The 27,246-nt window shown below is 41.9% G+C and overlaps 1 protein-coding gene across 2 annotated transcripts in view; it reads right to left on the reverse strand.

Moving 5' to 3' along the window:
• The window catches only part of RMDN1 (regulator of microtubule dynamics 1), a 34,120-nt gene extending 12,133 nt beyond the window's left edge, over positions 1 to 21,987 (reverse strand). The window contains exons 1-5 of one of the 2 annotated variants that reach the window (XR_011389177.1): positions 21,733 to 21,982; positions 15,614 to 15,731; positions 5,692 to 5,779; positions 3,308 to 3,467; positions 223 to 312 (exon numbers count right to left, since the gene is read on the reverse strand). Coding sequence is in view for 1 of the 2 variants with exons in the window: in XM_008255709.4 (XP_008253931.1) it covers positions 223 to 312; positions 3,308 to 3,467; positions 5,692 to 5,779; positions 15,614 to 15,731; positions 21,733 to 21,843 (567 nt within the window). In the remaining variant the exon portion in view is untranslated. Of the gene's footprint in view, positions 1 to 222; positions 313 to 3,307; positions 3,468 to 5,691; positions 5,780 to 15,613; positions 15,732 to 21,732 lie in introns of both variants that reach the window. The other variant, XM_008255709.4, reaches the window with a different exon arrangement.
• Between the last annotated feature and the right edge of the window lie 5,259 nt (positions 21,988 to 27,246).

The following is a 27,246-nucleotide window of genomic DNA, read 5'->3' on the forward strand; positions in this document are numbered from 1 at the left end:
TGAACAATCCAGGCTCACATACGCATTGAATGTAGCTGTCAAAGTAACTGCAGCTAAGCAAAGAAAAGCAGAAGCACTCACAGAACTCTAAGAAATAACTGTCAATGCTCTGAACTGCTAAGTTTTAAGTAGTTTGCTAGTCAGTAATAGGTAACTGAAACAAATCTGTTCAGAAAAATAACTTACTTTTAAAATTCATAAATTTCAATAATTCAATAGTACCTCAAAATGCTCCTTGATAATGTAGGCATTCGCAATTTTAACCTTGATACCTTCATAATCTCCAACATCACTAATGCAGATGGCATACCACTAAAAGTAGAAAAAAAAGAGTTATAAGAGCAGTTACTCTTAATGTTCCATTCAATACAAGAAAACAATGTCTATTCCTCAAAAGTCATTCTCATTCAATAAAAAGATATTGAGCATAAAGACTGTCAAAGTCTACACTACAAGGCAAAGTGGACATGGTCCTCCAGGATCTTAGAGACAGAACATATTTATAGAGAATAATACAAGATAAAAGGTGGCGAATCATCTAAATTACCAACAAAAGAAGAGGAAAATGGATCATTTTTATGATCTTAGTAAAAATACAGAAAAATTTTTACTTGAATGACCATAATTTTACCTTCCATTCTCTTCTATGGAAGCTGCCTCTCCTACATCTGCTTTGTTATAGTAAGAACAACCACATCACTGTATTGTGACCTTGTCTCCATAGCCACATTTGGATAACAGACCCAAATTTAGACAACCTGAGTTTATTCCCCAGGAACTAAACTAAACAGTATGCAAGCTTCATAAAGTCAGGTGCTGTGGAAAATCACTAGACTTAAGAAAGGAGAGAAAAGTTTATTGTGATAAAGACTTGCAGTTAACAGCAGAGAGACAATAAGGAAGCCTCAGCACAATCAACTCACATTTTTCCTTAGGGCCAAATGCATTCTGCTTTTGAGTTCTATTAAATACAACAGCTGCTCAAAGCAAATGCCCCTTCTTTTATGTTTGTTTTTAGCAGAATTATAATAAACATAACAAAATGACCTTAACTAACACAACTTTTGTTTAAATCTATCCACTAAAATCTTTTGTATTCTGATATAATTGAAAAAAAGTATAGTTTATCTCTCTCTCTCTCTCTCTCTCTCACACACACACACACCCTGATCTATAGACTATATGCTATATGCTCATTTAAATTCCATTGACAGCTTTCCAGTTGCCCGAATCAAGTTGACTTGAAGGGTCATACAGTGTTTCAAACTTGGTGTCTGATCTGCTTCAATGTATCAGAGCTCAGGATAAAATCATCCTTGTGCATTTAACTATCATATCCATGTGAAGCAAACTCAAGCTTGAAGATGAATCCTAAAAATTGTAATTACCCTTGACAAGATTGTCATTTACTTTTCAGCACTCTTCATTAATGATCATATTAGCAAGAAATGATGTGATCACAGATTTTGTTTCCAAAATATTTGTAATTTTTTCAATTTCCAAAATGTTTAGTGAGCTTGCATTTTTAAAGATAGAAAGCTTTGCTTTAAATAGATACTCTAGTCAAGAAGGAGGAATATAGATACCAGACTTCTCCTGACTGAAATACTACAAAAGAAAAAAAGGTAGAAAATATGTAAGAAATAAAGATTTTCAAGATATCAGACCTAAGGCAACAGTGACACCTTGGAGACAAGAAATGAGTGAAGGTCTGGTGGTGTGGCACAGTGGGTTATAAGAGCTGGGCACTGGTTCTAGTCCTGGCTGCTCCCCTTCTGATCCAGCACTCTGATATGGCCTGGGAAAGCAGAAGATGCCCCAAGTCCTTGGGCCCCTGCACCCATGTGGGAGACCCAGAAGAAGCTCCTGGCTTAGGATTGGCTCAGCTCTGGCCGTTGTGGCCATTTGGAGAGTGAAACGGCCGATGGAAGACTTTCTCTCTCTCTCTCTCTCTCACCCTCTCCCTCTCCTTCTGCCTCTCTCTGTAAGTCTTTCAAATAAATCAGAATAAATCTTAAAAAAGAAGAAGAAGAATTTGGCTGTCACAATGACCCAGTGAGGGAGGGAGTGCTTTACCAAGGGCAGTCCAACGTGATTAAGAAATGTCCTAACCCTAGATGCTAACAACCTCCCCTAAACTCACCCTAGCCTATTGTAAATACTTGGTTTTTGTTTGTAGAGATTTGAAAGGAAGAGTTGCAGAGGGAGAGACAGAGACAGAGACAGAGAGAAAGAGAGAGAAAGAGAGAGAGAGAGAAAGAGAGAGAAAGAGAGAGAAAGAGAGAGAGAGAGAGAGAGACTCTTCCATCCTCTGATTCACTCTCCAAATGGCCACAATAGCCAGGACTGGGTCAGGCTGATGCCAGGAATCTACAGAGTTGTATCTCTGAGTCTTCTACATTGATCCATCTTCCTCTATCTTCCCAGGCAGATTACAGGGAGGTGAGTTGGAAGTAGAGTAGCCAGACTCTTACCAGCTCTCACGTAGAACCCCAGCACCACAGGTAGTGGTTTATCTTGCTGTACACCAAGCTAGCCAGGAAAAACACTGTTTTAAACCCACTAGAAAATTCAGAAACTAGCTAAGTTACATGTGAAAAGTCATATACTAGGGCCAGTGTTATGGGTTAGCAAGTAAAGTCACTGCCTGCAATGCTGGCATCCCATATAAGTGTTGGTTCAAGTCCCGGCTGCTTCATTTCTTATCCAGCTCCACGCTTATGCACCTGGAAAAGCAGTGGAGGATGGCCCAAGTGCTTGGGCCCCTGCATCCATGTAGAAGACCCGGAAGAGGCTTCTGGCTCCTGGCTTTGGACTAACCCAGTTCTAGCTGTTGTGGCCATTTTGGGAGTGAACCAGTGTATGAAACATTTCTCTCTCTTTCTCTCTCCCTCTGTAACTCTTTCAAATAAATAAATAAATCTTTAAACAAACAAAAAAAAGTCATATACTATTCAGTCTCAGTATTTACTATATACTGTTAGATTACTACTTCTACATAAAACAGAAATACGTGATAAAAATGAGAATTTTTGACAAGTGCTTGTAGTGCTAGAAATAAATAGGAAATTAATGAAATGATTATCACATTTGTTTAAAATTAAGCATTAAGAAAAGTAACTTATCAAACATTAATGAGGGTAAGCTAAATGTTTAAGAATGCAAAAAACTACTTATTTTGAAAAATGTTATAAGAATAAATTTCTTCCCTTCCTAAAAATAGAACAATTTTCTTCCTTATGTACATTAGATTACACAGCAATGTACCCCTCCGTAGACAACAGCTTAGTTACTTTAAGCAACTCACCTTATGAGCTGCAAAACTTGATTCATTTTTCTCTAGTGCTTTTTTTGCATACTCTAGAGCTTCATACACCAACCGCTTTTTCTCCTCTTCTGAGGTTCCGCTAAGCTGAGCTATATCACGTGATGCCCGTGCCAAACGCCACAGTAACTCTGCATCTTCACTAATTTGAAATGAAAAAACAACTATTTCAGCTCATACTTAAAAATTATTAAAGCACACCACCTCACTAGTATATACATTATGAGCTCGCAGTTTAGTTATGAAATAACAAGCGACAAGATATCCAAAATCATTATTCATAATGCTAAATTTTTTATAGAACTTTTATTTGCAAAAATTTTTATAAAAATATTGTTATTCACAAACATTAACTTACCTATAGTATTTAAAATAAAAACACCATAGAAAATATATAGTTGAATGAATGCTTGCCCCATTCAATTCAATATATAACATAAAGTTTGACCTCCTGGGGCCAGCACTGTGGTGCAGCAGATTAAGCCAAGACCTACAGTGCCGGCATCCCATACAGGCACTGGTTAGAATCCCAGCTGCTCCACTTCTGATCTAGCTGTCTGCTAATGTGCCTGGAAAAGCAGTGGAAGATGGTCCAAGTACTTGGTCCCCCTGCACCCATACGGGAGACCTTCCAGGGAGACCTGGAAGAGGCTCCTGGCTTCGGCCTGGCCTAGTGCCAGCCATTGAAGCCATTTGGGAAGTGAATGAGCAGATGGAAGATCTGTCTCTTCTTTTTTGTCTCTCCTTTTTTCTTTCAAATAAACAAATCAATCATAGGAAAAAAAAAATGTTTGCCCTCCCTAGCAATGTGCTTCATACAACTCACTAACTGGTTTATACAGTACCATTAAATACATAAACTTTATAACAAGGTCATATCCTAAACAAACAAAATTATCCAAACTACAGCATCTGGCACAGAATAGGTATATGACAAATATCTGTTAATGAATGGATGAACAAATATAATGCAATCTAATAGAAAATCCTATGTGTGAATGCCATGACATGATGCATGGTTTATTTCGAGTAAGAGCACTGGACTCCTGGAAGAACTGTTACTTCAATATAACTATAGAAAATAAGAAATGGTCAATAAATTAGTAACCACAATTAACAGAAATATTTTTTAAAACTTTGCATTCAGTTTTATTAAATGTTTGTCTTTAAGCCTTTTTTTTTTTTACAAAAACAATAAAATTTTGAATCCAAAGGTAGTGATAACATATTTGTTATTCAATTTATCACTGAAATGACTATACAGTGTCAAACCAGCCATCTCAATTTACTAAAGGGAAAAATGCAGAAGGCAAGACTATCTTTTAGATATCTATGAAGAGAAATTGATGGATCTTGAGGGAAAACTTGACTTCAGGAATCTAAGAAAGTTAGCTGAAAATGACCTGTTATTTTTAGTTTAAGAGATGAGCTGAATTAGTGATCTGGAAATGCCACTTAGCCTTATTTGACACATGCCAAGGGCTGAGTTTCCCTCCACCCCATCCTCCAAGAAAAGTGAGTAAATATTTATTATGCTACACTAAACATATAGTCTAATACTAAAAGTAGAAAAAGAAGGTATTTCTGGTTTCTCTGAAAGATTGGTCCTCTAAAGTGATGTACACTTAATGGTGACATACAATCATTCTAAATCCTAGTGAATTCATTTAAATCTTACACCAATAAGAAATTACTTTAAAAAGACAGATACATATACAATATAGATAGGGTAAACATATTCAACGACTTCTTCTATGAAACCAAGCAAAACTACGGGCCAGCACTGGCTCACTTGGCTAATCCTCTGCCTATGGCACCGGCACCCCAGGTTCTAGTCCCGGTTGGGGCACCTGGTACTAGTCCCAGTTGCTCCTTTTGCTCCTCTTCCAGTCCAGCTCTCTGCTGTGGCCTGGGAAGGCAGCAGAGGATGGCCCAAGTGCTTGGGTCCCTGCACCTGCATGGGAGACCGGGAGGCTTTGGATAGGCGCAGCGCTGTAGCAGCCATTAGGGGAGTGAACCAACGGAAGGAAGACCTTTCTGTCTCTCTCTCACTGTCTATAACTCTACCTGTCAAATAAAAAAGAATTAAAAAAAAAAAAAGAAACCAAGCAAAACTGAAAAATGGGAAAGAAGTTTCAACATTCCATTAGAATGAATAAGAACCACTTTTTACAAGCAGCAATTTTCAGTTGTTTAATGTAAAAAAGAAACTGTATACTATAACTTAAATGCTAAGAAACAGTATTTTGAAATAAAAAATAAAATAATCCATTACAAAAATTTCAGGGATTAAGGATGACTTTAATCATTAATAACACAAAAATTTTCAAGAAACTATAAAGCCATACCTATACCACTTTGCCTACCTTTCCTTGTATTGAGTTAACAACTGGTAAAGTTTCTCTGTTTCTCCACTTTCATACAGGTAGTCTGCTTGTTCAAGAACTTCTTCAACTTCAAAGATTATGAAAGAAAAAAGGCAATAAAATTGGTTTTCCCAAGTCAGGTGGCAATACTTCTAAGAAACATAAACACTTTTATAGATAAAGAAATGAAATAAGATAGAAAAATCACCTGTAAAACCAATAATTCTGAGGAATCTAGATGAAAGTATAGTAAAAACAAATATAAAGCTATGGTAATAAATGATTTATTGAAAACTAAAAATTAGAAAACTTATTCTGATCCTGAGGAAATATGATAGATTTTTTAATGAAAAAAAAGTGTGTTTCTGTGAGAAATTTTGGTCTATATACCCACTAGGCAGACAAAATCTTTATTGTTGGTGCTGTTAAGTATCATCCATTATACAAATGACGATGTAACGTATCACTTGCAGCACTGAACGTGGAATGAAACATTGTTTTACTAGATTCCCATATGACCTAACGTATACACAGACATTGTTAAGGAAAAATGTGAACTGTCATCAAGAACTGAGAGAAAGTCAACAACACTGAAATCTCATTGGTATTACATTCCAATCAACTCACAACTAGTACATATGTGACTACAAAATACACAAGCCTTATTAGAAGTGTAATACCATAATAGGCCAGCACCACGGCTCAATAGGCTAATCCTCCCGCTGTGGTGCCGGCACACCGGGTTCTAGTCCCAGTCGGGGCACCGGATTCTGTCCCAGTTGCCCCTCTTCCAGGCCAGCTCTCTGCTATGGCCCGGGAGTGCAATGGAGGATGGCCCAAGTGCTTGGGCCCTGCAACCACATGGGAGACCAGGAGAAGCACCTGGCTCCTGGCTTTGGATCAGTGTGATGCACCGGCCACAGCGCGCCGGCCACAGTGGCCATTGGAGGGTGAACCAACAGCAAAAAGGAAGTCCTTTCTCTCTCTGTCTCTCTCTCTCACTGTCCACTCTGCCTGTCAAAAAAAAAAAAAAATACCATAAAGAAAAGCCTTACTAACTGAAAAACAAGTTTCAAATTCAGAAAATCCCAATTACTATTTAGGAACACACAATTTTGTCATCTATATTTGACTACTTAATCCTACTTATAAGCCAACATTGCAATGTTTAGTTTCTTTATTACTTATCAGTTTAACAGCTTTTTACTTTTTTAATTTTTAAATAATTTTTTAAAAAGACATTTATTTGAAAGGCAGAGTTACAGAGAGAGAGGAAGAAGACAGAGAAAAATCTTCCATCCGCTGGTTTACTGCCCAAACGGCCGCAACAGTGAGAGCTGTGCCCCTCCAAAGCCAGGAGTCAGGAGCTTCAACCAGGTCTCCCACTTGGGTACTTGAGCCATCTTTCACTGCTTTCCCAGGCACATTAGCAGAGAGCTAGATCAGAAGTGGAGCAGCTGGGACTTAAATGTATCCATATAGGATGACAGCACTGCAGACAGCAACTTAACCCACAATGCCACAACACTGGCCCCAATTTTTAAATAATTTTTAAAAATATGTATTTATTTGAAAGGCGGAGTTACAGAGAGAGGAAGAGACAGAGAAACACAGAGATAGCGAGAGAACAAGTCATCTTTCATCTGTTGGATCAATCTCCAAATGGCCAGATTGGTAGGGACTGGACCAGGCTGAAGCCAGAAGCCTGGAATTCCACCTGGGTCTCCCACATGGGTGGCAGGGGCCCAAGCACTATGCCACCTTCAGCTGCTTTCCCAAGTGCATGACCATAGAGCTGGATTGCCAGTAGAATAGCTAGACTCAAAACAGCAGCCACATGGGATGCTGGTATCTCAGGCAGAGGCTTAATTCAATATGCCACAATGCTGGCCTGTTTTAAGGTTTTAAAAAATTAAAATCTAGGGGTTGGTGCTGTGGCATAGCAGGTAAAGCCACCGCCTGCAGTGCCTGCATCCCATATGGGTGCTGGTTCGAGTCCCAGCTTCTCCGCTTCCAATCCATCTCTGTGCTATGCCCAGGGAAAGCAGTAAAAGATGGTCCAAGTCCTTGGGCCCCTGCATCTGCATGGGAGACCCCAAAGAAGCTCCTGGCTGCTGGCTTTGGATCGGCCCAGCTCCAGCTACTGCAGACATTTGGGGAGTGAACCAGCAGATGGAAGACCTCTCTTTCCCTGCCTCTACCTCTCAGTAACTCAGTAACTCTGCCTTCCAAATAAATAAGTAAATCTAAAAAAAAAAAAAAAAAAAAAAAAAAAAAAATTTTAATTCTAGGTCAGCAAAAAATTCTATGATATCTATGACATGATAATTTGTGTGAAATATTTTCTAATTTAAGATAATCACATAAACATATTAAAGGACAAAAATGACAGTAGCAAAAAAACTAAAATAAAGATTTTTTTTTTTCCCTCAATAATCCTAACTTCAATCTGTTTAGGCACTGTGGAGTTTAATAATATTCAAAGGGTTGGTTAACTTTCTGAAGATTGCTTCCATGCAATTCTATGTTATAATTTTAAATGAAATGTTGTGTTTTGGCTGATTCTCCGAAGTCTTCATTTCAACAACCCAAAGATTCTTATAAAGAATAAGTAATAACTTTAGCATCATTAGCTGATATTTGTGATAGGTAGAATAATGGCCCCCAAAGATGTCCATAGGAAATTATCCTGGGTTATTCAAGACCCAATGTAAATGCAAATGTACTTAAAAGAGGAAGAGGAAGGAAGAAAAGTCAGACAAGAAGATACGACAATGGAAACAAGCTCAGAAGGATGAGACAGCTGGTTCTGAACACACAGTAAGGGAACAGTCAGCCAAGGAATGTGGAAAGCTCATCTAGAAGATGAGAAAATTAAGGGACAGGATTCTCCTGCAGGACCTTGGAAGGTCCCTATCAGTCCTATCAACACTTTGATTTTAGCCATTGAGACCCATTTTGGACTTCCGAACTACAGAACTGTTAACAAGTCTGTACTGCTTCAAGTCCTTAAGTATTTTACAGCATTGACAGAAAACTAACATAACAGTAATGAAATATGGTTATCTGGCTTATTTGAATGGGTATTCTAAGTATCAAAGCTAATTTTACTCAAATAATCTGACTCCCTATAACTGATTTTTTTTTTTTTTTTTGGACAGGCAGAGTGGACAGTGAGAGAGAGAGACAGAGAGAAAGGTCTTCCTTTGCCGTTGGTTCACCCTCCAATGGCCGACGTGACCGGCACGCTGCGGCCGGCGCACCGCGCTGATCCGATGGCAGGAGCCGGGTGCTTCTCCTGGTCTCCCATGGGGTGCAGGGCCCAAGCACTTGGGCCATCCTCCACTGCACTCCCGGGCCACAGCAGAGAGCTGGCCTGGAAGAGGGGCAACTGGGACAGAATCCAGCGCCCCGACTGGGACTAGAACCTGGTGTGCTGGTGCCGCAAGGCGGAGGATTAGCCTAGTGAGCCATGGCGCTGGCCCCTATAACTGATTATTGCTCGTAATGGGAATTCTACTTTTCATCACCCAAGCAATTAAAAGAAAACTGTAGAAATTTAGTGAATAAGCTTTGTCATGTATATTTTTTTACAACATCTCAAATTACTGAGCTCTAATATCTTTATTCTACAGTATAGTACTATATGGCATCCAGGCTGTGTGTACTTGTATGTGTATATAGATAGGTAATTTATTTGCCTGATTTTAAATTTTATAAATCATACAATGTATAATTTTTAAGAAAAATACTTACTAAAGTACTACAGACTCAGATTGGCACTAGGTGGGAACATGTAGACCACTCCACATATCTGTGGATCAGCTGACATTTTACTTAATGCTCTGTACTTTCCTGAAAATATTTTCAAAAAAAGCTGTTACTGACAAAAATGGACGCTGCAGCCGGCGCACCGCACTGATCCGAAGGCAGGAGCCAGGGGCTTCTCCTGGTCTCCCATGGGGTGCAGGGCCCAAGCACTTGGGCCATCCTCCACTGCACTCCCTGACCACAGCAGAGAGCTGGCCTGGAAGGGGGGCAACCGGGACAGAATCCAGCACCCTGACTGGGACTAGAACCCGGTGTGCCGGCGCCACTAGGTAGAGGGTTAGCCTAGTGAGCCACGGCGCCAGCCCGAAATGTCAATTAACCTACAACAGTACAGTGACATCTTAAATTTAGTCTCAAATGAATATGCACTAGATGATAATTCTTAATAGTTTTTTAAAGAAAGAAATGTCAATGATGTAATAACCTGCATATGTATTCATTTGGTTTCTAGTATTTCTTTTTTTTTTTTTTAAGATTTATTTACTTATTTGAAAGAGTTACAGAGAGGCAGAGAGAGAAAGAGAGAGAGAGAGAGAATCTTCTACCTGTTGTTTGCTGTTTCACTCCCCAGATGGCTATTTCAGCCAGGGCTGGGCCAAGCTGAACCTAGGAGCCAGGAGCTTCTTCCAGGTCTCTCACATGGGTGGCAGGGGCCCAAACACTTAGGCCATCTCCCACTGCTTTCCCTCGTGCATCAGCACGGAGCTGGATCGGAAGCAGGGCAGCCGGGACACAAACTGACACACATGTATAGGACGCCAGTGTCGAAGGCAGTGGCTTTACCTGCTATGTCACAATGCTGGCCCCTAGTATTTCTTTTTTTAATTGTACTCTAGCTATGTGAGAGGTATCAGGACAAAAATAAAATACTCCTTAGATATTCCTCTAACAAGCACAATTCCTCATTTCTTAAGTTTTTTTAATATAAGATTTAAAAACTAGAAATATCTCAGTATCTAGATCCAAGGCTCTAAGTAGCAACATCATCAAAACATAAGGCAAATCTTTCACAATAGAATACTATTTTAGCAATAATAAAAGTGGCACCCTCAGAGATGCCCTTAAGTAATATAAATGAATATAAATGATGAAACACTGATGTCATTTTGCAGGTTTATCAATAGAGGAATTTTTAAAGAAGTATATGAAAAACAAGACAACTGAAGTGATTTATGATCCTTTTTTTCAAGTGGGCATATCCAATTAACTAATCTGTTAAGCATTACATAAGGGAACTTTCACACACAACACAAAAGTACTGTGAATGGATTAGAATATCTGTTTTTTTAAGGGGGGTTAATATTTGTCGATTTGAATGAAATAATAAAATAATTCCTACTGTTCCTTTAGTTACTGTTGTCGCTCCCCCTCTTCGTGGAGGAGCAACACTGAACCCTGCGCTGTTCTTTCGTCTGCTCGGCCCTCCCCGGGTTTGCTGCTGGTTCTTCCGGGGTTGGCTACTGTCCCTTCCACCTCCGTGGAAGGGGCAGTTCCCCCTGGCCACATTCCCCACTTCCGCAGGGGAGCGGCACACCGCCGGCCGGCTCTCTCGGGGGCTGCACAGGTGTTCCCCTTAGATGTTCCCCTTAGATGTTCCTGGTGCATGCCGTCTCTCTCCTCCTTTATAGTCCTCCTCCGCCAATCCCAACTCGGCTGCCCACACGCCGAGCACGCCGCTCTCCTCCAATCAGGAGCAAGTCCTACAGTTTATTGGTTGAACTGGAGGCAGCTGGGTAGAAGCTGTTTTCTCCTCTCCCAGCGCCATATTGTAGGAGAGCAGATGCATAGAATAAGTCTTAATTCCAGTAACTTAGTCTAGTCCGGTTGCTCCCCACAGATCCCCCTTTCTTTTTATTTTTTGGCGTTGATACACGCCTGTCTTCGGTGTCCCGCGGCACACACTCTGCTCTACTTGCTAGAGTTGCCACAGGTTCTTACAAGTCCTATCAATCAGGCAAACCGAATCCGGGTCCTCTCTTCGCCATGTTGTGAGGAGGTTTTTAGGCGCTGATGCGTGCCTGTGTTCGGTGACCTGCGGCTCATACTCTGGTCGAGCCGCCTGCTGGTGCTTACCGCCTTAATCAGGCAGACCGAATCCAAGCTCTCTCATTGCCATGTTGTGGGGTGACTTATTGGTGTTGATTCGTGCCTATCTTCGGTGACCTGCGGCGCATAAGCTGCTAGCTGCCCGCAGGTGCTCATCGCCTCACTAATCAGGCAGACCGAATCCAAGCTTTCTCATTGCAGTATTGTGGGGAGGCCTTTCTATTTCTCTCTTTCTCTATCTCCGGGCATTCCTATTTCTCCTATTTTACTTCTACCTTCCAGCATTCCTATTTCTCTCATTTTACTTCTAAACTTCTGTTTCTCTTATCCCTGCGGCTTCCCGGTGCCCGCCCCGAAGCTGCTTCTCGGCACCTCGCCCCGCGGCAGCTTCACGGCTCTGCGCGGCTTCCCGGCGCCTCGCCCCGCCGGCGGGTTCCAGGCTCTGCGCGCACGCTCCGCAGTCTCCACGCACTTCGTGCCCGCACCACGGCCTCGCGCCAGCCCCGCGTTCCCTATCTATTCACGCCCCGTGCTCTCTCTGCACGCGGCGGCTTCCGCGAATGTTTCCGCCACCACCGACATTCAGTCCAAGTTCCCCGGACTAACCTGGCGAATTCCAACCTGGCGGCCCACATCTCTGGTTCCAGATCTTCGCCTCTTGCTCCCCAGGGTGACTTAAAGAATTCCAAGCTGGCTTAAGTCTCTGCCTCGGCCTGCACTCGCGGCTTCATCCTCCCTAACATTTTTCTCTACCCGGTATGTTTCCCTAAGTTTTCTTCCAACAATATTCCTCCCTCATTTCTCCTGGCCTCTCCCCACAGTCCGTATCCAAGTCTAAGTTTCTTATAGGTTTCACTTTCACTTTCAACCTGCAGTCCGTATCTGAGTCTAAGTTTCTTCTTGCTTTCACTTTAAATCCTAACTTCTTTCCCACAGTCCGTATCCGAGTCTATGCCTAGGCTTTCAATAGCTTCTTCCGGCACCTAGGCTCTTTGCTAGTCTCTCTCTCCGGTATTTTCCACTTCTTCCCGTTTCTTCCCTCCTAAGTTTCATATCCGTCCTAAGTTTCCTATCCGTCCTAGGTTTCCTATCCGAGTCACGGCACCATTATGTCGCTCCCCCTCTTCGTGGAGGAGCAACACTGAACCCTGCGCTGTTCTTTCGTCTGCTCGGCCCTCCCCGGGTTTGCTGCTGGTTCTTCCGGGGTTGGCTACTGTCCCTTCCACCTCCGTGGAAGGGGCAGTTCCCCCTGGCCACATTCCCCACTTCCGCAGGGGAGCGGCACACCGCCGGCCGGCTCTCTCGGGGGCTGCACAGGTGTTCCCCTTAGATGTTCCCCTTAGATGTTCCTGGTGCATGCCGTCTCTCTCCTCCTTTATAGTCCTCCTCCGCCAATCCCAACTCGGCTGCCCACACGCCGAGCACGCCGCTCTCCTCCAATCAGGAGCAAGTCCTACAGTTTATTGGTTGAACTGGAGGCAGCTGGGTAGAAGCTGTTTTCTCCTCTCCCAGCGCCATATTGTAGGAGAGCAGATGCATAGAATAAGTCTTAATTCCAGTAACTTAGTCTAGTCCGGTTGCTCCCCACAACTGTTAACAAGTGTGCATCTGGTACCACCTTGTAGTCAATACAGGCATAGTACTAGCTAAACAATCCTATAATAACATTCAGTTGGAAAGTCAGTCACATATGTGCTTTTAAACTTTAATTAAATTTTTAAAAACTCCTATTTCAGAATACAATTTAGTCCCAGCAAATACAAGAGGAAAAAGCTTTTGAACTGGTTTCAATGAACATGAAGCAAACCTAAAGAGATATGAGGTAGAAGTTTTAATGAATGAAATCTGAAGACCAATTCATAAAACATACAACAAACAGAAGAGAGATATATAACAAAGCAAAATTTCTCAGAAGCAATAGTTATATTTTTGTAGAAATGTGTGCCATTTTCTAAATTAAAAAATTGTTTCTCTATTTTATCAATGTTTTTTCAAGTGCTATGGGCTGTAAGCTCACAAACTATATGGACTATCTCACTCACAATACGCCTCAAAAATGAAAAGCATAGCAGTTTTCAATTACGTGCATTATTAAAAGACAGATAGCAGTGTGAAAAAGAAATCAGAATGTAGGTAGTAATTTTTTGGCATTATTCTCAAAATCTTCTATCAAAACTTTAAAGACCCCTATTCAAAATCAAATCTCTACTTTTTCCCACAATCAACTTCTCCTTTATAATGGAAAAGGACTGTGAAAATCTATAAGGATTAACCCACAAATTAAAGTGGTATTTCAGGGGCTGGCACTGTGGTGCAGCGGGTAAAACCACCACCTGCAGTGTTGCATCCCATAGGGGTGCCGGTTCAAGTCCTGGCTGCTCCTCTTCCGATCCAGATATCTGCTAAGATCTGGGAAAGCAGTAGAAGATGGCCCAAGTCGTTGGGCCCCTGCAGCTGTGTGGGAGACCCGGAACAAGATCCTGGCTCCTGGCTCCAGATCAGCACAGCTCCAGCCATTGCAGCCATTTGGGGAGTTAACCAGCAGATGGAAGACCTGTCTGTCTGTCTTTCCCTCTCTCTGTAACTCTACCCCTCAAATAAATAAATAAATCTTTTTTTTTTTTTTTTTTTTTGGACAGGCAGAGTGGAGAGAGAGAGAGAGAGAGAGAGAGAGAGAGAAAGGTCTTCCTTTGCCGTTGGTTCACCCTCCAATGGCCACCGCGGCCGGCGCGCTGCAGCCGGCACACCGCGCTGATCCAATGGCAGGAACCAGGTACTTCTCCTGGTCTCCCATGGGGTGCAGGGCCCAAGTACTTGGGCCATCCTCCACTGCACTCCCGGGCCACAGCAGAGAGCTGGCCTGGAAGAGGGGCAACTGGGACAGAATCCAGCGCCCCGACTGGGACTAGAACCCAGTGTGCTGGCGCCGCAAGGCGTAGGATTAGCCTAGTGAGCCGCAGTGCCGGCCCAAATAAATAAATCTTTAAATAAAAATAAATGGTACTTCTGTAATATACTGAAATTTTGATTCTGTCTATAAGGACAATTCTTTTTTTTTTTTTTTTTACAAATTGACATGTCTTAACATTATTTACCTATCTGTATTAGGCCAAATAAAAATCTGATGGAATTTTTTAAGTTTTCAACAATTGATAAGCTGCATTCTGTCTGTAAATAGAAAACTTCTATCTCAAAGTACTAGAGCTTTTTCTTCAATGTATTAAAGAGAAATAAAATCATTATTCTGTCATTACAAAGCAAACTTTTTCTATAAAAGCAAACTTTTTCTGTAAAGATCCATAAAGTAAATATTTTAGGCTTTGTGAACCACACATAGTCTCTGTGACAATTCTTTTTTTTTTTTAAACCTACAATCCCACAATCTTAACTCTTTAAAAAAAAATTAAAACATTCTTAGCTCATGAGTCCTACAAAATTTAAAGAAGCGATAGCTTATTTTATCATTGAAGCATTCGGTTTCCAGAAAGAACTATACTTATGTGCACATATATTTAGTGTGTGTATGTATACATATTTATATACCCACGTAGACTAATAAGTAGAGTGAAAAATTAAAAAAAAACCACAAATTTTAATTTCTATATCAATTAAAGATAACTGTAGGATCGCAACAAAATAATTTACAATGTAAGTATTCCAGGCCGGCGCCACGGCTCACTAGGCTAATCCTCCGCCTTGCGGCACCAGCACACTGGGTTCTAGTCCCGGTCAGGGCGCCGGATTCTGTCCCGGTTGCCCCTCTTCCAGGCCAGCTCTCTGCTGTGGCCTGGGAATGCAGTGGAGGATGGCCAAAGTGCTTGGGCCCTGCACCCCATGGGAGACCAGGAGAAGCACCTGGCTCCTGCAATCGGATCAGCGCAGTGCGCCAGCTGCAGCGTGCTGGCCACGTTGGCCATTGGAGGGTGAACCAACGGCAAAGGAAGACCTTTCTCTCTCTCTCTCTCTCTCTGTCCACTCTGCCTGTCCAAAAAATAAATAAATAAATAAATAAAATAAGTATTCCAGATGTTTAATTTAGGTTTACCTTTGGCTGCGGCATGAACCACAGCAGTCTGAGAAATGAGCTGGTAAGTTTCAAAACCCAAGTAAGACAAGGCTGAGAAGAAAAGGCCTCTTTTTAAAGGTCCTGGATGTGCCAACACCTATGGAAAAATATGATTAGAATAATCAAACTTACAAAATCTGCACAAACTGGTACTCCAAACAAAATTACATCAACTTTTCCCCCCACTCTCACAGCAGTCAATCATTAGAAAACTAGAAGCTCAAAAATGACTACTTCAGCAAATCCCTCCTTAAAATTATATACCTTTTTAAGAAAAAGAAAAAGAAAATTATATACCTTTTTAAGAAAAAGTAGGAGGAAGTAGTAACTCATCTAAAAATCAGCATCATGCTAATAAGTGCTGGATTGGAAGAACTACAATTTATTTGTGGAGGCATGAATATTGTAAACTGTATGCAATAGGAGCAGGCATTTGGCATAGCAGTTGGGTCACTGCCTGAGATCACTACATCCCATATCGGAGTGCCTGGTTTTGAGCCCCGGTTCTTGTTTCCAGTGCAGCTGCATGCTGGTGTGCATTCTGGGAGGCAGAAAATGATGGCTTAAGCATCTGGGTTCCTGCCACCCATCTGGCGACCCAGACTTCTGGCTTCATCATGGTACAGCCTGGCTGTTGTGGCCATTTGGGAAGACAGTCAGTAGACGGGAGATCCCTTGTCTTTCTCTGCTTATCAAACAATAATTGGATTTTTAAATGTACACAGCTTTAAGTGACGGTATCTTCAAAAGTCACCCATAAAACTTGTGGTTTCTAAGTAAATGATAAATAAAATAAAGAATATATCCAAACAGATTTGGAAGTTAACTTTCACAATTATGGCCAGATTTTTGAGATGGATGTCAAAGGAAGAAATATGGGTACCATTTCAAAAACTCTTCCTTTTCTACACAATTTTTCTTTCTAACATAGCATCATTTTCCCCTTTCTGTTGATTCATTCCCATCAGCATAAAAACCAGCCATACTGTCTTTGTTGGAAAATAAGCTATATTGTATCAATTCTTTAAAAAAATAAAATAAAGCTTCCCCTTGACTCCACATCTCCTTCAATCTCACTTACCAACTTCTGTTTTTTGCAAAATTATTTTTAAAAATTTACTCTGTTGTCTCTACTTCTCTTCACATTCTCTCTTGAACTCATACAAATTATGCTTTTCTACCCACAACTCCACTGATGGTATTCTAGAAAACGCTATGAAGGATGTTCTATGGGTTTTCTATCTCATCCAAAATGCCTGGAACTAGACCTGTTTCAGATTTTTTACAATTTTGGAATTATCTACATAAATACCATGAGATAGCTTGATATACCCAAGTCTAAACACAAAATTCATTTATATTTCATCTTCACCTTAGGCTACCATATTTTTGTTGTGCCCAAGTTTTGCCTGTGGGTGCTCCAAAATTTTCAGATTTTCCACATGAAAGATGTTCCACCAGTATTTCCTATGGTCAATTCTGAATTCTCATGTTTCTTTTTTTTTTTCTTTTTTGACAGGCAGAGTGGACAGTGAGAGAGAGAGACAGAGAGAAAGGTCTTCCTTTGCAGTTGGTTCACCCTCCAATGGCTGCCGCGGCCGGCGCACTGCGCTGATCCGATGGCAGGAGCCAGGTGCTTAATCTGGTCTCCCATGGGGTGCAGGGCCCAGGCACCCGGGCCATCCTCCACTGCACTCCCGGGCCACAGCAGAGAGCTGGCCTGGAAGAGGGGCAACCGGGACAGAATCTGGTGCCCCGACCGGGACTAGAACCCGGTGTGCCGGTGCCGCAAGGCGGAGGATTAGCCTAGTGAGCTGCGGCGCTGGCATCTCATGTTTCTTTATCTATCCACACCATTCGAAAATTTATCACTTACTCTTAAAACAAAATGAATGGATGTTTAATTTTTAGAACCAGCTTGATATATAATTGACATATAATAAACTGAATATAAAGTGTGCAATTTGTTAAGATGTATGTATAAACCTATAAAACCGTCACCACCACAATCAAGATGATATTCATATCCATCAATCTCAGAAGTTTCCTCTCTATAATGCCTTTGTTCCAACACTTGCTGATTTGTTACTCTGTAAATACTCTTCACTTTGCTTTTGAAATACTACTATGTTGAGATTCCTCTGTCTCAATGACTGTTCCTCCCCCTCTATTGGTTCCTCATCTCTAATATCTCATTGCCCAGGAGTGTTCTGAGTTAGTACAGATCTTTTCTCTACAGGTATATTGTTTGGTAATTTCATTTCATCTTATGGCTTTAAATATCATCAACATGTCCCAAATACCCAATGTCTAGCCTACATGGCTCCTCTAAACTTCAAAAATTTTATGTCCAATTGTCTACTGTTGCTAAATGAAGTCTACTACCATCTCAAGTTTAACAGTCAAAACAGTTCTTTTCCCCAAACCCACTCCTCTCACAGTTTCTCTATCACCAGTAAATGGTGACTCTATTCTTTTAGTTGTTCAGGTTAAAACAAAACAAAACAAAAACCTTGGAAGTGCCAGCACTGTGGTATAGGAGGTAAAGCCACCGCCTGCAAGGCTGGCATTCCCAGTTCAGGTCCCAGCCACTCCACCTCCTATCCACCTCTCTGCTAATGGCCTAGGAAAAGCAGTGGGAAAAAGGCCCATGCATCCATGTAGGAAACTGGTTGAAGTTCCAGGCTTCAGCCTGCCTCGGCCCTGGACTTCGCAACCATCTGCAGAGTCAATCAGTGGATGGAAGATTTTTCTCTTTGTCTCTCTCTCCTTTACCCTCTCTGCCTCCTTCTCTATCTCTCTTCTTCTTCCCACCCCCACCCCCAAGCTCTGACTTTCAAATAAATAAATCTTTAAAAAAAAAAAAAAAAAAAAAAAAAAACTACTTTGGAGTCATTCTCAACTCTTTCAATCACAAACTACAGATGTTCAATCACATTTGAACTTCTGATAAGGATCTAGGGTAGGAAAAGGGAATCCAGCTTATTTCAATTTGCTGAATGCTTTGTTTTCTTGAGCATAAATATTCAAGATACAGCAAACAACTGGATTAAAAACAAATCAGTAGCAAAGTGGTAAACTAATTTTGTCATAGTCACATTTTTAGCACTTACTTTTCAATGGAATATGGGCAGAGTATGTGTGTGCAGTAGTGATGCCTAGAGGGCAATATGAGGGGGCCGGCAGTGTGGCATAGCAGGTAAAGCCACCACCTGAAGTGCCGGCATCCCATATGGGCACTGGTTCAAGTCCCAGCTGCTCCACTTCCGATCCAGCTCTCTGCTATGGCCTGGGAAAGCAGTAGAAGATGGTTCAAGTCCTTGGGCGCCTGCAAACACATGGGAGACCCAGAAGAAGCTCCTGGCTCCTGGCTTTGGATTGGCGCAGCTCCAGCCACTGTGGCCAATTGGAGAGTGAACCAGTGGATGGAAGACCTCTCTTTCTCTCTCTGCCTCTCCTTCTCTCTCTCTCTAACTCTGACTTTCAAATAAATAAATAAATCTTTAAAAAAAAAGAGAGAAAATATGAGTTTATCAGTAAATATCTCATTTTTTATTATTTTGGCAGGGATATAAAATAGTAGAAAAGGTTATGTACACTACAATAGCTTTAGGAAATTTGATATAAAGAATGTTCAACTTTCTCTGCTAAAATAATGCTAACAAATAAAATCTTAGCTTTCCTACAGGGAAGAAAATGGTGCCTCTGGAAACTGATAGAGATGGAGATAAATATTTCTTATTATAAATTAATGGACTGACATGTTAATAGTTGGCTCTTGCCAGTTTGGTTAAGTGAAGCAGCTTTTTTCTTAGCTCTGAGAAAATAAGTAAAAATCATGTTTCGGGACTGAAAAACAAATTAAAAGAACCAGACTGCTTAGGGTGGATGTCGTGGTACAGCAGCTTGGGATGCCTGTATCTCCTGTCAGAATGCCAGCTGGAATCCAGCCTACACTACTTCCAATCCAGCTTTCTGCTAATGCATCCTAGAAGCAGATGATGGCTCTTTTGCTCAAGCCTTGAACCTCTGCCACGCATGTAGGAGACTCTCATATGAACTGCAGGGTGCTGGTGTTGCCCTGGCCCAGCCTTAGTTGTTGCAGGCATTTGGAGAATAAATCAGTTGATGGCAGATCTGTGTGTGTGTGTGTGAAAATTAATAAGCATTACAAAAAAGGATGCAGTGGCAATCTAAGATATTGATAACTTATGAGACTAAAACCATGAGAATATGCCATTTCACATTGTACCTACATCACCTTTCATATAAGAGTTCTCCAAAAATATTTGTTGAACAAAAGAAGCAAGCTCACTCTGAGATACACATTTCCTACAACGTGGATTGTACCAACCTTAGAGCCGAAATGAATTAAAATATACAAACTCATAATTAGATGGAAAGGATGTCACCATCCTCTACTGCTTTTCCTCTTAAAAATCCTGCCAGCTCCACTGTGGTCTAGCGGGTAAAGCCGCCACCTATGGTGCCGGCATCCCACATGGGTGTGGATTAGAGTCCTGGCGGCTCCACTTCCAATCCAGCTCTGGGAAAGCAGAGAAGATGGCTCAAGTCCTTGGACCTCTGCTTCTACGTGCGCTTCAGATCGGCACAGCTCTGGCCATTGCAGCCATCTGGGGAGTGAACCATCAGAAGGAAGAGCTCTTTATCTGCCTCTGCCTTTCTGTAACTCTGCCTTTCAAATAAATTTTAAAAAATCTTGCCAGCTCCTCCTCCTGTTATAATTCTTCCATGATAAACTCTAGGTCGTCTTCTGGATTTATTAACTATTTTAATTTACCATGGCTTCAGTTACAACTATATGTCAAAGGCCTCTGGGTCTGTAGCTCTTACCCAGGTCTCCGACTACTGCCTATTCCATGTCAACTTGACTGCCATACCACATTCCCCTTAACTGGTCCAAAATATAACTCATTTTCCCCAAAACTCCCCAAATCTCTTGCGTTAGTCATATCCCTGTAAGGAGTACTACTATCTACGCTGTTACCCTAGTCAGAAACCTTAGAAACTTCCTTGACTCTTCCCTGTTCAGCCCCCCACATTGAAACTTTAGGTATGCATACACTTATTTCCATTTCCATGGCTACCACTAAGGGTTAAATTACCACATTACTCACCTATCCTAAAGTAAGGATCCCTCGCCTGGCTTCAAGCTTTCACTCTAGCTCAACCACTCTTGCCACAAAAAAGTGTTTAATGCAAATCTGACCAAATGACTTGCACTTAAAACATTTTAATGGTTTCCCATAACCTTTAGACAAATATCAGAAATACATGCAGGGCTGGCACTGTGGCATAGCAGATAAAGCCACTGCCTGCAGTGCCAGAATCCCATAAGGGCATCGGTTCAAGACCCGGCTGCTCCACTTCCAATCCAGCTCTCTGCTATGGACTGGGAAAGCAGCAGAAGATGGCCCAAGACCTGGAGGAAGCTCCTGGCTCCTGGCTTTGATTGGCACAGCTTCGGCCGTTGTGGCCATTTGGGGAGTCAACCAGCAAATGAAGACTTCTCTCTCTCTCTCTGCCTCTCCTCCTCTCTGTAACTCTTTCAAAGAAATAAATAAATCTTAAAAAAAAATTTTTTTTTAACGAATGAAAGAGGCCCAGGAAGAGTCTAAAGACAGAAATGCCACGAGTGACCCTACAAACCAACATCCCTGTATATTTCCTGAACATTGGGCAGATTACACAAGCAACTCAGAAATATTAAAACAGCAAAACCTAAAGCCGCTGGAATCTTCAAAAGCGCACCACAACCTTTTCTGAGAGCCTCAAGGGCTGTTATCTGGCACTGCTGAAAGTGAAAATTACTTCACAGAGGCGCGGGGGTCCTCCGCACACCTGTTCTTCACACCACAAGAGAGAAAGCTTCCCGCGGGAGCCCTACCCCACTCCTTTCCGGACCTAACCCCGGGTTTCGTGCAGACACTCGCGGAAGGGGGTGGGCCCGCCACGGTCACGGGGCGCGCGGCAGCGCACCTGGCCTGAGTTCTTGCCTCAATGCACGTGCCCACGGGTGGCGCGAGCCCGCCGCCTGCAGACAGCGCAGGGAGCGGGAGTCAGGTCAGCGGAGGTACCTCAGAGCCGCCGAATCGCCAGGGACTGCACTGCGCGCGGCTGCCCGAAGTCCTGGTCAGGAGCCGGGGCCCCACAGGGAGACAGCGCCACAGTCGCACGGCCAGCGCCATCGCCAACACCTGACGGGCTCCACCCTTCGCGCCTCCCCGGCGCTGCGGAACAGGGCGGTGCAAAAGGCTCCTCCGTTCTGCCCAAGAAACCCACGACCGCCCGCTTCCTAGGCAGCACCGCTTCTGCCCCCTCGGCTTCCGGTGCACGGTGCAGGGGACGGGAAATACCCCATTGGGTGGGACTTGGAAGACGTTCCGCGCCTGCGCCCAAGGCTCTGGGCGCTCGGACGCTGTCTTCCGGGCGCTGCAAGTGAGCGCCAGCGCTGCGGCAATCTTCTCCTGGTTTTGGCTCAAGGATAGATCACCAGAGCAGAATTGAAAGCTCAGAAATAGACCTGAGGATAGATGTAGGAAAGAAAAGATTTGCTATTTGTAATTCTCGTCTGCCTTCAAACGTAGGGTGAAACCTGGCATTAGAGCAAGGTTTTTTGGAAATAAATACTTGGAAGAATTAAACTTCTTCAACGTAAGGAGGGGAAAGGAAGAGATTGAGAGACTGGAGGAGAGAGAAGCCTGAGAAGAGGCTTAGTGGGTCTTAGTGGGTCTTAGCAACATTAGTGGGAAATGACCTTTTAAGAAATGGTTGACGGGGGCCGAGGGTTAAAGCCCTGGCCTGAAGTGCCGGCATCCCATATAGGCACTGGTTCTAGTCCCAGCTGCTCCTCTTCCGACCCAGCTCTCTGCTATAGCCTGGGAAAGCAGTGGAAGATGGCCCAAGTCCTGTTCCTGGCCTCAATTCAGCAGAGCTCCGGACATTGCAGCCATCTGGGGAATGAACCAGCGGATGGAGGGCCTCCCTCTCTGTCTCTACCGCTCTCTGTCTCTACCTCTCTCTGTAATTCTGTCTTTCAAATAAATAAAATACACTTCTCGTCAGAGTGGGATTCTTTCACAGGGAATGAAAAGATTTTCAATCCCACTTCAGGACTGGCTACAAACGAGGTACCTATTATATGGATTACAACACAGGCTGTAAATGAAATATCTTCTGTATGGATTACATGAAAAAAAATTTCATGAGCAATCAGGGAAACTAGTTATAGTTTTTAAAAATTAAGTTGCAGGGGCCAGCACTGTGGCACAATGGGTTAAGCTACAGTCTACAGTTCCAGCATCCCAGATGGTGGCTTCTGATGCAGCTCCCTGCTGATGCACCTGGAAAAGCAGCGAATGATGGCCCAAGGGCTTGGACCCTTGCATCCGTGAGGGAGGCCAGGATGAAGCTCCTGTCTCCTGGCTTTGCCTGGCCCAGCCCTGACCGTTGTGGCCATTTGGGAAGTGAACCAGTGGGTGAAAGATCTCTTACTGTGTCTAGCTGAGTAATTCTGACTTTCAAATAAATACTAATTCTAATTAAATATTTTTTAAAAAATTAAGTTGCATTTATATGATACTTTTAACCAAATAGTGAATTAATACACTCTTTTATTTTCCCATCTGCCTTGTGAAAAGATTATCTCAGGCTTACAAATCAGGACACTTCAGCTCAAAAAAAAAAAAAATCGTTACTATAAGCACACAGCTAAGAGACATGAGTATTGTCAGAAAATTGGAATCTTTGTCTTCCGACTCCAAGCAGTGTTCCTTCTCTTACATTATTTTTGCCAACACCAGTTCCCACTAAATCAGCCATCATTTTTTAAAATTACATCCGTGTTATCTATTTCTATTTCTCCTCTGAACTCTAATCTTTTTCTCAGGAGTAATTACTTTTCTCTTATTTTTACATATTCCTACTGGTGACTGCCTCAGTATTGCTAAATAATATGTACTACCGGATGCCATGATAAAGCTGAAAGTTAATTTCTGATATTTTAGATAGAGTGACTTTTTAATTAAAAATTCACTTAAAAATTTGGATCCTTAGAAAAGTTGCAGGAACTCTCATGCACCTAGATTCAACCAATGTTAGTATTTTCTTACACTGACTTTATCCTTTCTGTATAGATATTCCATTTGATATATATACTATGTTCCTGTTATTGTTTTCTACTGTTGATTATTTTGAGTGTAGGTGACAGGTATCATAACTCTTCACTCTTAGAAAAAAAATTTAGTTTCAATGTAATTATCAACTTCAGGAAATTGAAATTGATAAAATACTATTATTTAACATACAAATTTTACCAAGTTCCTAGTGCCCTCCTTCATACCAACCATGGTTTCCTTTTTCTGAAATAAATTTGGATTATATGTTGTGATTTTACCTAGGGTGGTGGTCACTGCAAACCTCAATGAGGGAGACAACTGGATAAAGACCTAAGGAAGAAGCAGTGAGCCATGAGTTTACCTCGGGCAGTACATTTCATTTAAAGGAAAATGAAAGTTCAGATGCTTACATTGCAAAGACAAATGGCATTCCTGTTAATGGTAAGTCACATAGATGGGGAAGAGTGAGAAAAGAGTAGGAAAGAAATGGGTGTTGGCACTGGCCCCGTGGCTCACTAGGCTAATCCTCCACCTGCGGCGCCGGCACACCGGGTTCTAGTCCCGGTCAGGAACCAACAGAAGGAAGACCTTTCTCTCTGTCTCTCTCTCTCACTGTCTAACTCTGCCTGTCAAAGAAAAAAAAAGGGGGGGGGGAATGGGGGAACTAATTAGTGTAGGACCTCCTAGACAATTGTAAGAACTTTGGTGCCTGTTCGTGTGATTTTGACATTCTCTAATTTACATTATAATGAACCAATAGACTCACAAGGAGCAAGGAGAAAGCACGTGCTAGGGTGTTACAAAGTCTAGGAAGAAAGAGCAGTGGCTTGGGGTAGGCTGGGAGATATGAGTAGCCAGTACATGGACATTCTCTGAAGGAACAGCTGACAGGATTAGCTGATGAACCACAACAGGTGGGATGGGATGTGACAGCTGTCAAAGATGACTCCAGGAATTTCAGTCCAAACTAGAAAAGTGCTTTGTCTTTGTGTGAGACAAAGAATACTATGGAAGGAACAGCTTTGAGAAGGAGGTTGCTGTTGTGTATGTTAGATTTGAAATGAGTATTAGACAAATGTGGTAGCCAGACTCCAAAACAGCCTCTAATAGTCCTTACCTCCTGAATTTACCCTTTTATGGAATTCCTTCCTATGCTAAATCAAGACTGGTCTGTTATCCAGCAGAGTACTGCAAAAGTGATAGTGTGTGATATGCTAAATAGTAAATCGTTACAGCTTCTGGTTTAGACTCTTGAATTATTTGTTTGGTAGCAGGAGGCTGCCAGTAGCCCTGTGAAGATGCTGAGGTGTCATGCTAACAAACAGCATGAGTCTTGTGAATGAGCCACCTTGAATGTAAGTGCTTCAACCCCCATCCAGCCTTGGATGACTGCAGCCCTGGTTAATATCTGACTGCAATAACTTGAAAGATGATGAGCCAGAACCACCCAGTAAAGCCACTCAGAAATTCCTGAACCACAAAAGTTATGAGAGATAATTTTCTGTTTTAAGCCACTAAATTTGATGCAATCCATCAAAGAGCATATGATAGTTAATCCAACATGTAAGTGTAAAGGAAGGCAGTTGGGATCTGGAGTTTCAGAGAAACGTTATAAAAACTGGGGCTGGAATTAAGGCGTAGTGGGTAAAGCCGCTGCCTGTAGTGGCAGCATCCCATATGGGCACCGGTTCGAATCCTGGCTGCTCCACTTCCTATCCAGCTCTCTGCTATGGCCTGGGAAAGCAGTAGAAGATGGCTCAAGTCTTTAGGCCCCTCCATCTGCCTGGGAGACCCAGAAGAAGCTCCTGGCTCCTGGCTCCTGGCTTTGGATCTGCTCAGCTCTGGCAGTTGCAACCATCTAGGGAATGAACCAGCAGATGGAAGAAACCTGTCTCTCTCTCTGCCTCTGCCTCTTTGTAGCTCTGCCTTACAAATAAATAAATCTATTTTTTTTTTAAAGAAAATTTGGTAGCCTTAAGAACAGAGATGGAATTCAAAGCTGCAAAGCAGATGAGGTAATTAAGGATGTAAGTGAAAAAAAGAAAAGATCTTAAAAACTAACCTCTGGGGGGACATGAGGATCAAAAAAGCAAAAGATATAAGAAATAGCTTATGAAGCAGAGGAACATCTAGGAGAGTGTTTATCAATATTTCATTCATTTCAACATGTATTTAACTCTCCACCAGGTGTTGGGTCTCATGTTTGAGGCACCTAGTATGCATGGTACATAATATGTGTTTAATACCTGTTGAATTAATAGGTGACTATATAAGAACAAAGGTAGAATGGAATTTAGCCTTTAGTTGAAAGGAATTGATAGGTACCTGGAATAGCTATGGCATTATGTATTCAAATGGTAAGTTGCCTTTTGGATACTAAAAATACAAAATCACCCCTTTTCTGTCTTTTTCCTATTTTAGTGGAGATAAAAGTTCTGAAGGTTAAGTTTAGATAATATGCATTCTGGAATTTTGAAACTTGTAATCAAATTAGTGGTATCCAAGAACCTTCATTTAAATATAAAAATGGAATAAGAAGTACAACCAACAATTTTAGTAAAAGCAAAAATAAAACATTGCTCCTCCCACCTCCTCACTGTACTCCACTCCCCATTAAGCCTTTGTTTCTGCACTTGGAATTTGTGAAGTTAGTTCCTAGCTTTGCCCCTGCCATCATTCCTCTGTCCCCTGATCTTTGCATGACTGGCTCCTTAATTTTTATAATACAGATAAAATATTAGTACCTTAGGGAGGCCTTCCCTGACCCCTAATCTAAATAAGACCCCATCACCCCTAACTCCCTTTCTATTACCTCACCCACCGTGTACTACTTTCCTCATGGACTTAGGACTGTCTGAAACCTCTTTTTTCTTTAATAATTTACTTACTATTTGTTCCCCTGCCCGGGGTAGAAAAGCCACTGCCTGCCTTGCTCACTGATTTATCACAAATCTGAATGAATCCTCAATTGCAGCAATATGATTGCTTTTAAAATGTCTAGTTTGCAGTTTTTGGATTAAGAGTAAAGTTTTTATTTAAGATGTCCTTTGCTTCATTTTCCACTTCTTATATAACACTAACATTTTATTTTTCTCATTTTCTATTGTTTTTTTCTTATCAATTTAAATGAACTTGATATACTAATTGCTTGTCAGTTTTGTGGCAAATACTGTTTCCAATGTGTTTGCCTGTTGTTTTGTCCCTGTTTTTGGGGTGAGGGGGCAGAAATTTCAAGTCTTCACATGCAGCAGTATTTTCCAGTGGTTTGTTGAGTCTAGTGGCAGTCAAGTGGGCTCTTTGAAGTGAGTTGAATCTGCAACTTTAGGCAAGTAAGCCAATTCAGCTACCAAGTTGCTACCAAATTGCTTGTTATTCATCGCAGTTTTCTCATTCGCAAAATGGGCGTAACTGCACTAAATACATCACAAAATTGTTGTGAGGACTAAATGAAATTGAGGATGTAAATAACACGGG

Source organism: Oryctolagus cuniculus, chromosome 6 (assembly GCF_964237555.1).
Source record: "Oryctolagus cuniculus chromosome 6, mOryCun1.1, whole genome shotgun sequence".
Classification (NCBI taxonomy): Eukaryota; Metazoa; Chordata; class Mammalia; order Lagomorpha; family Leporidae; genus Oryctolagus; species Oryctolagus cuniculus.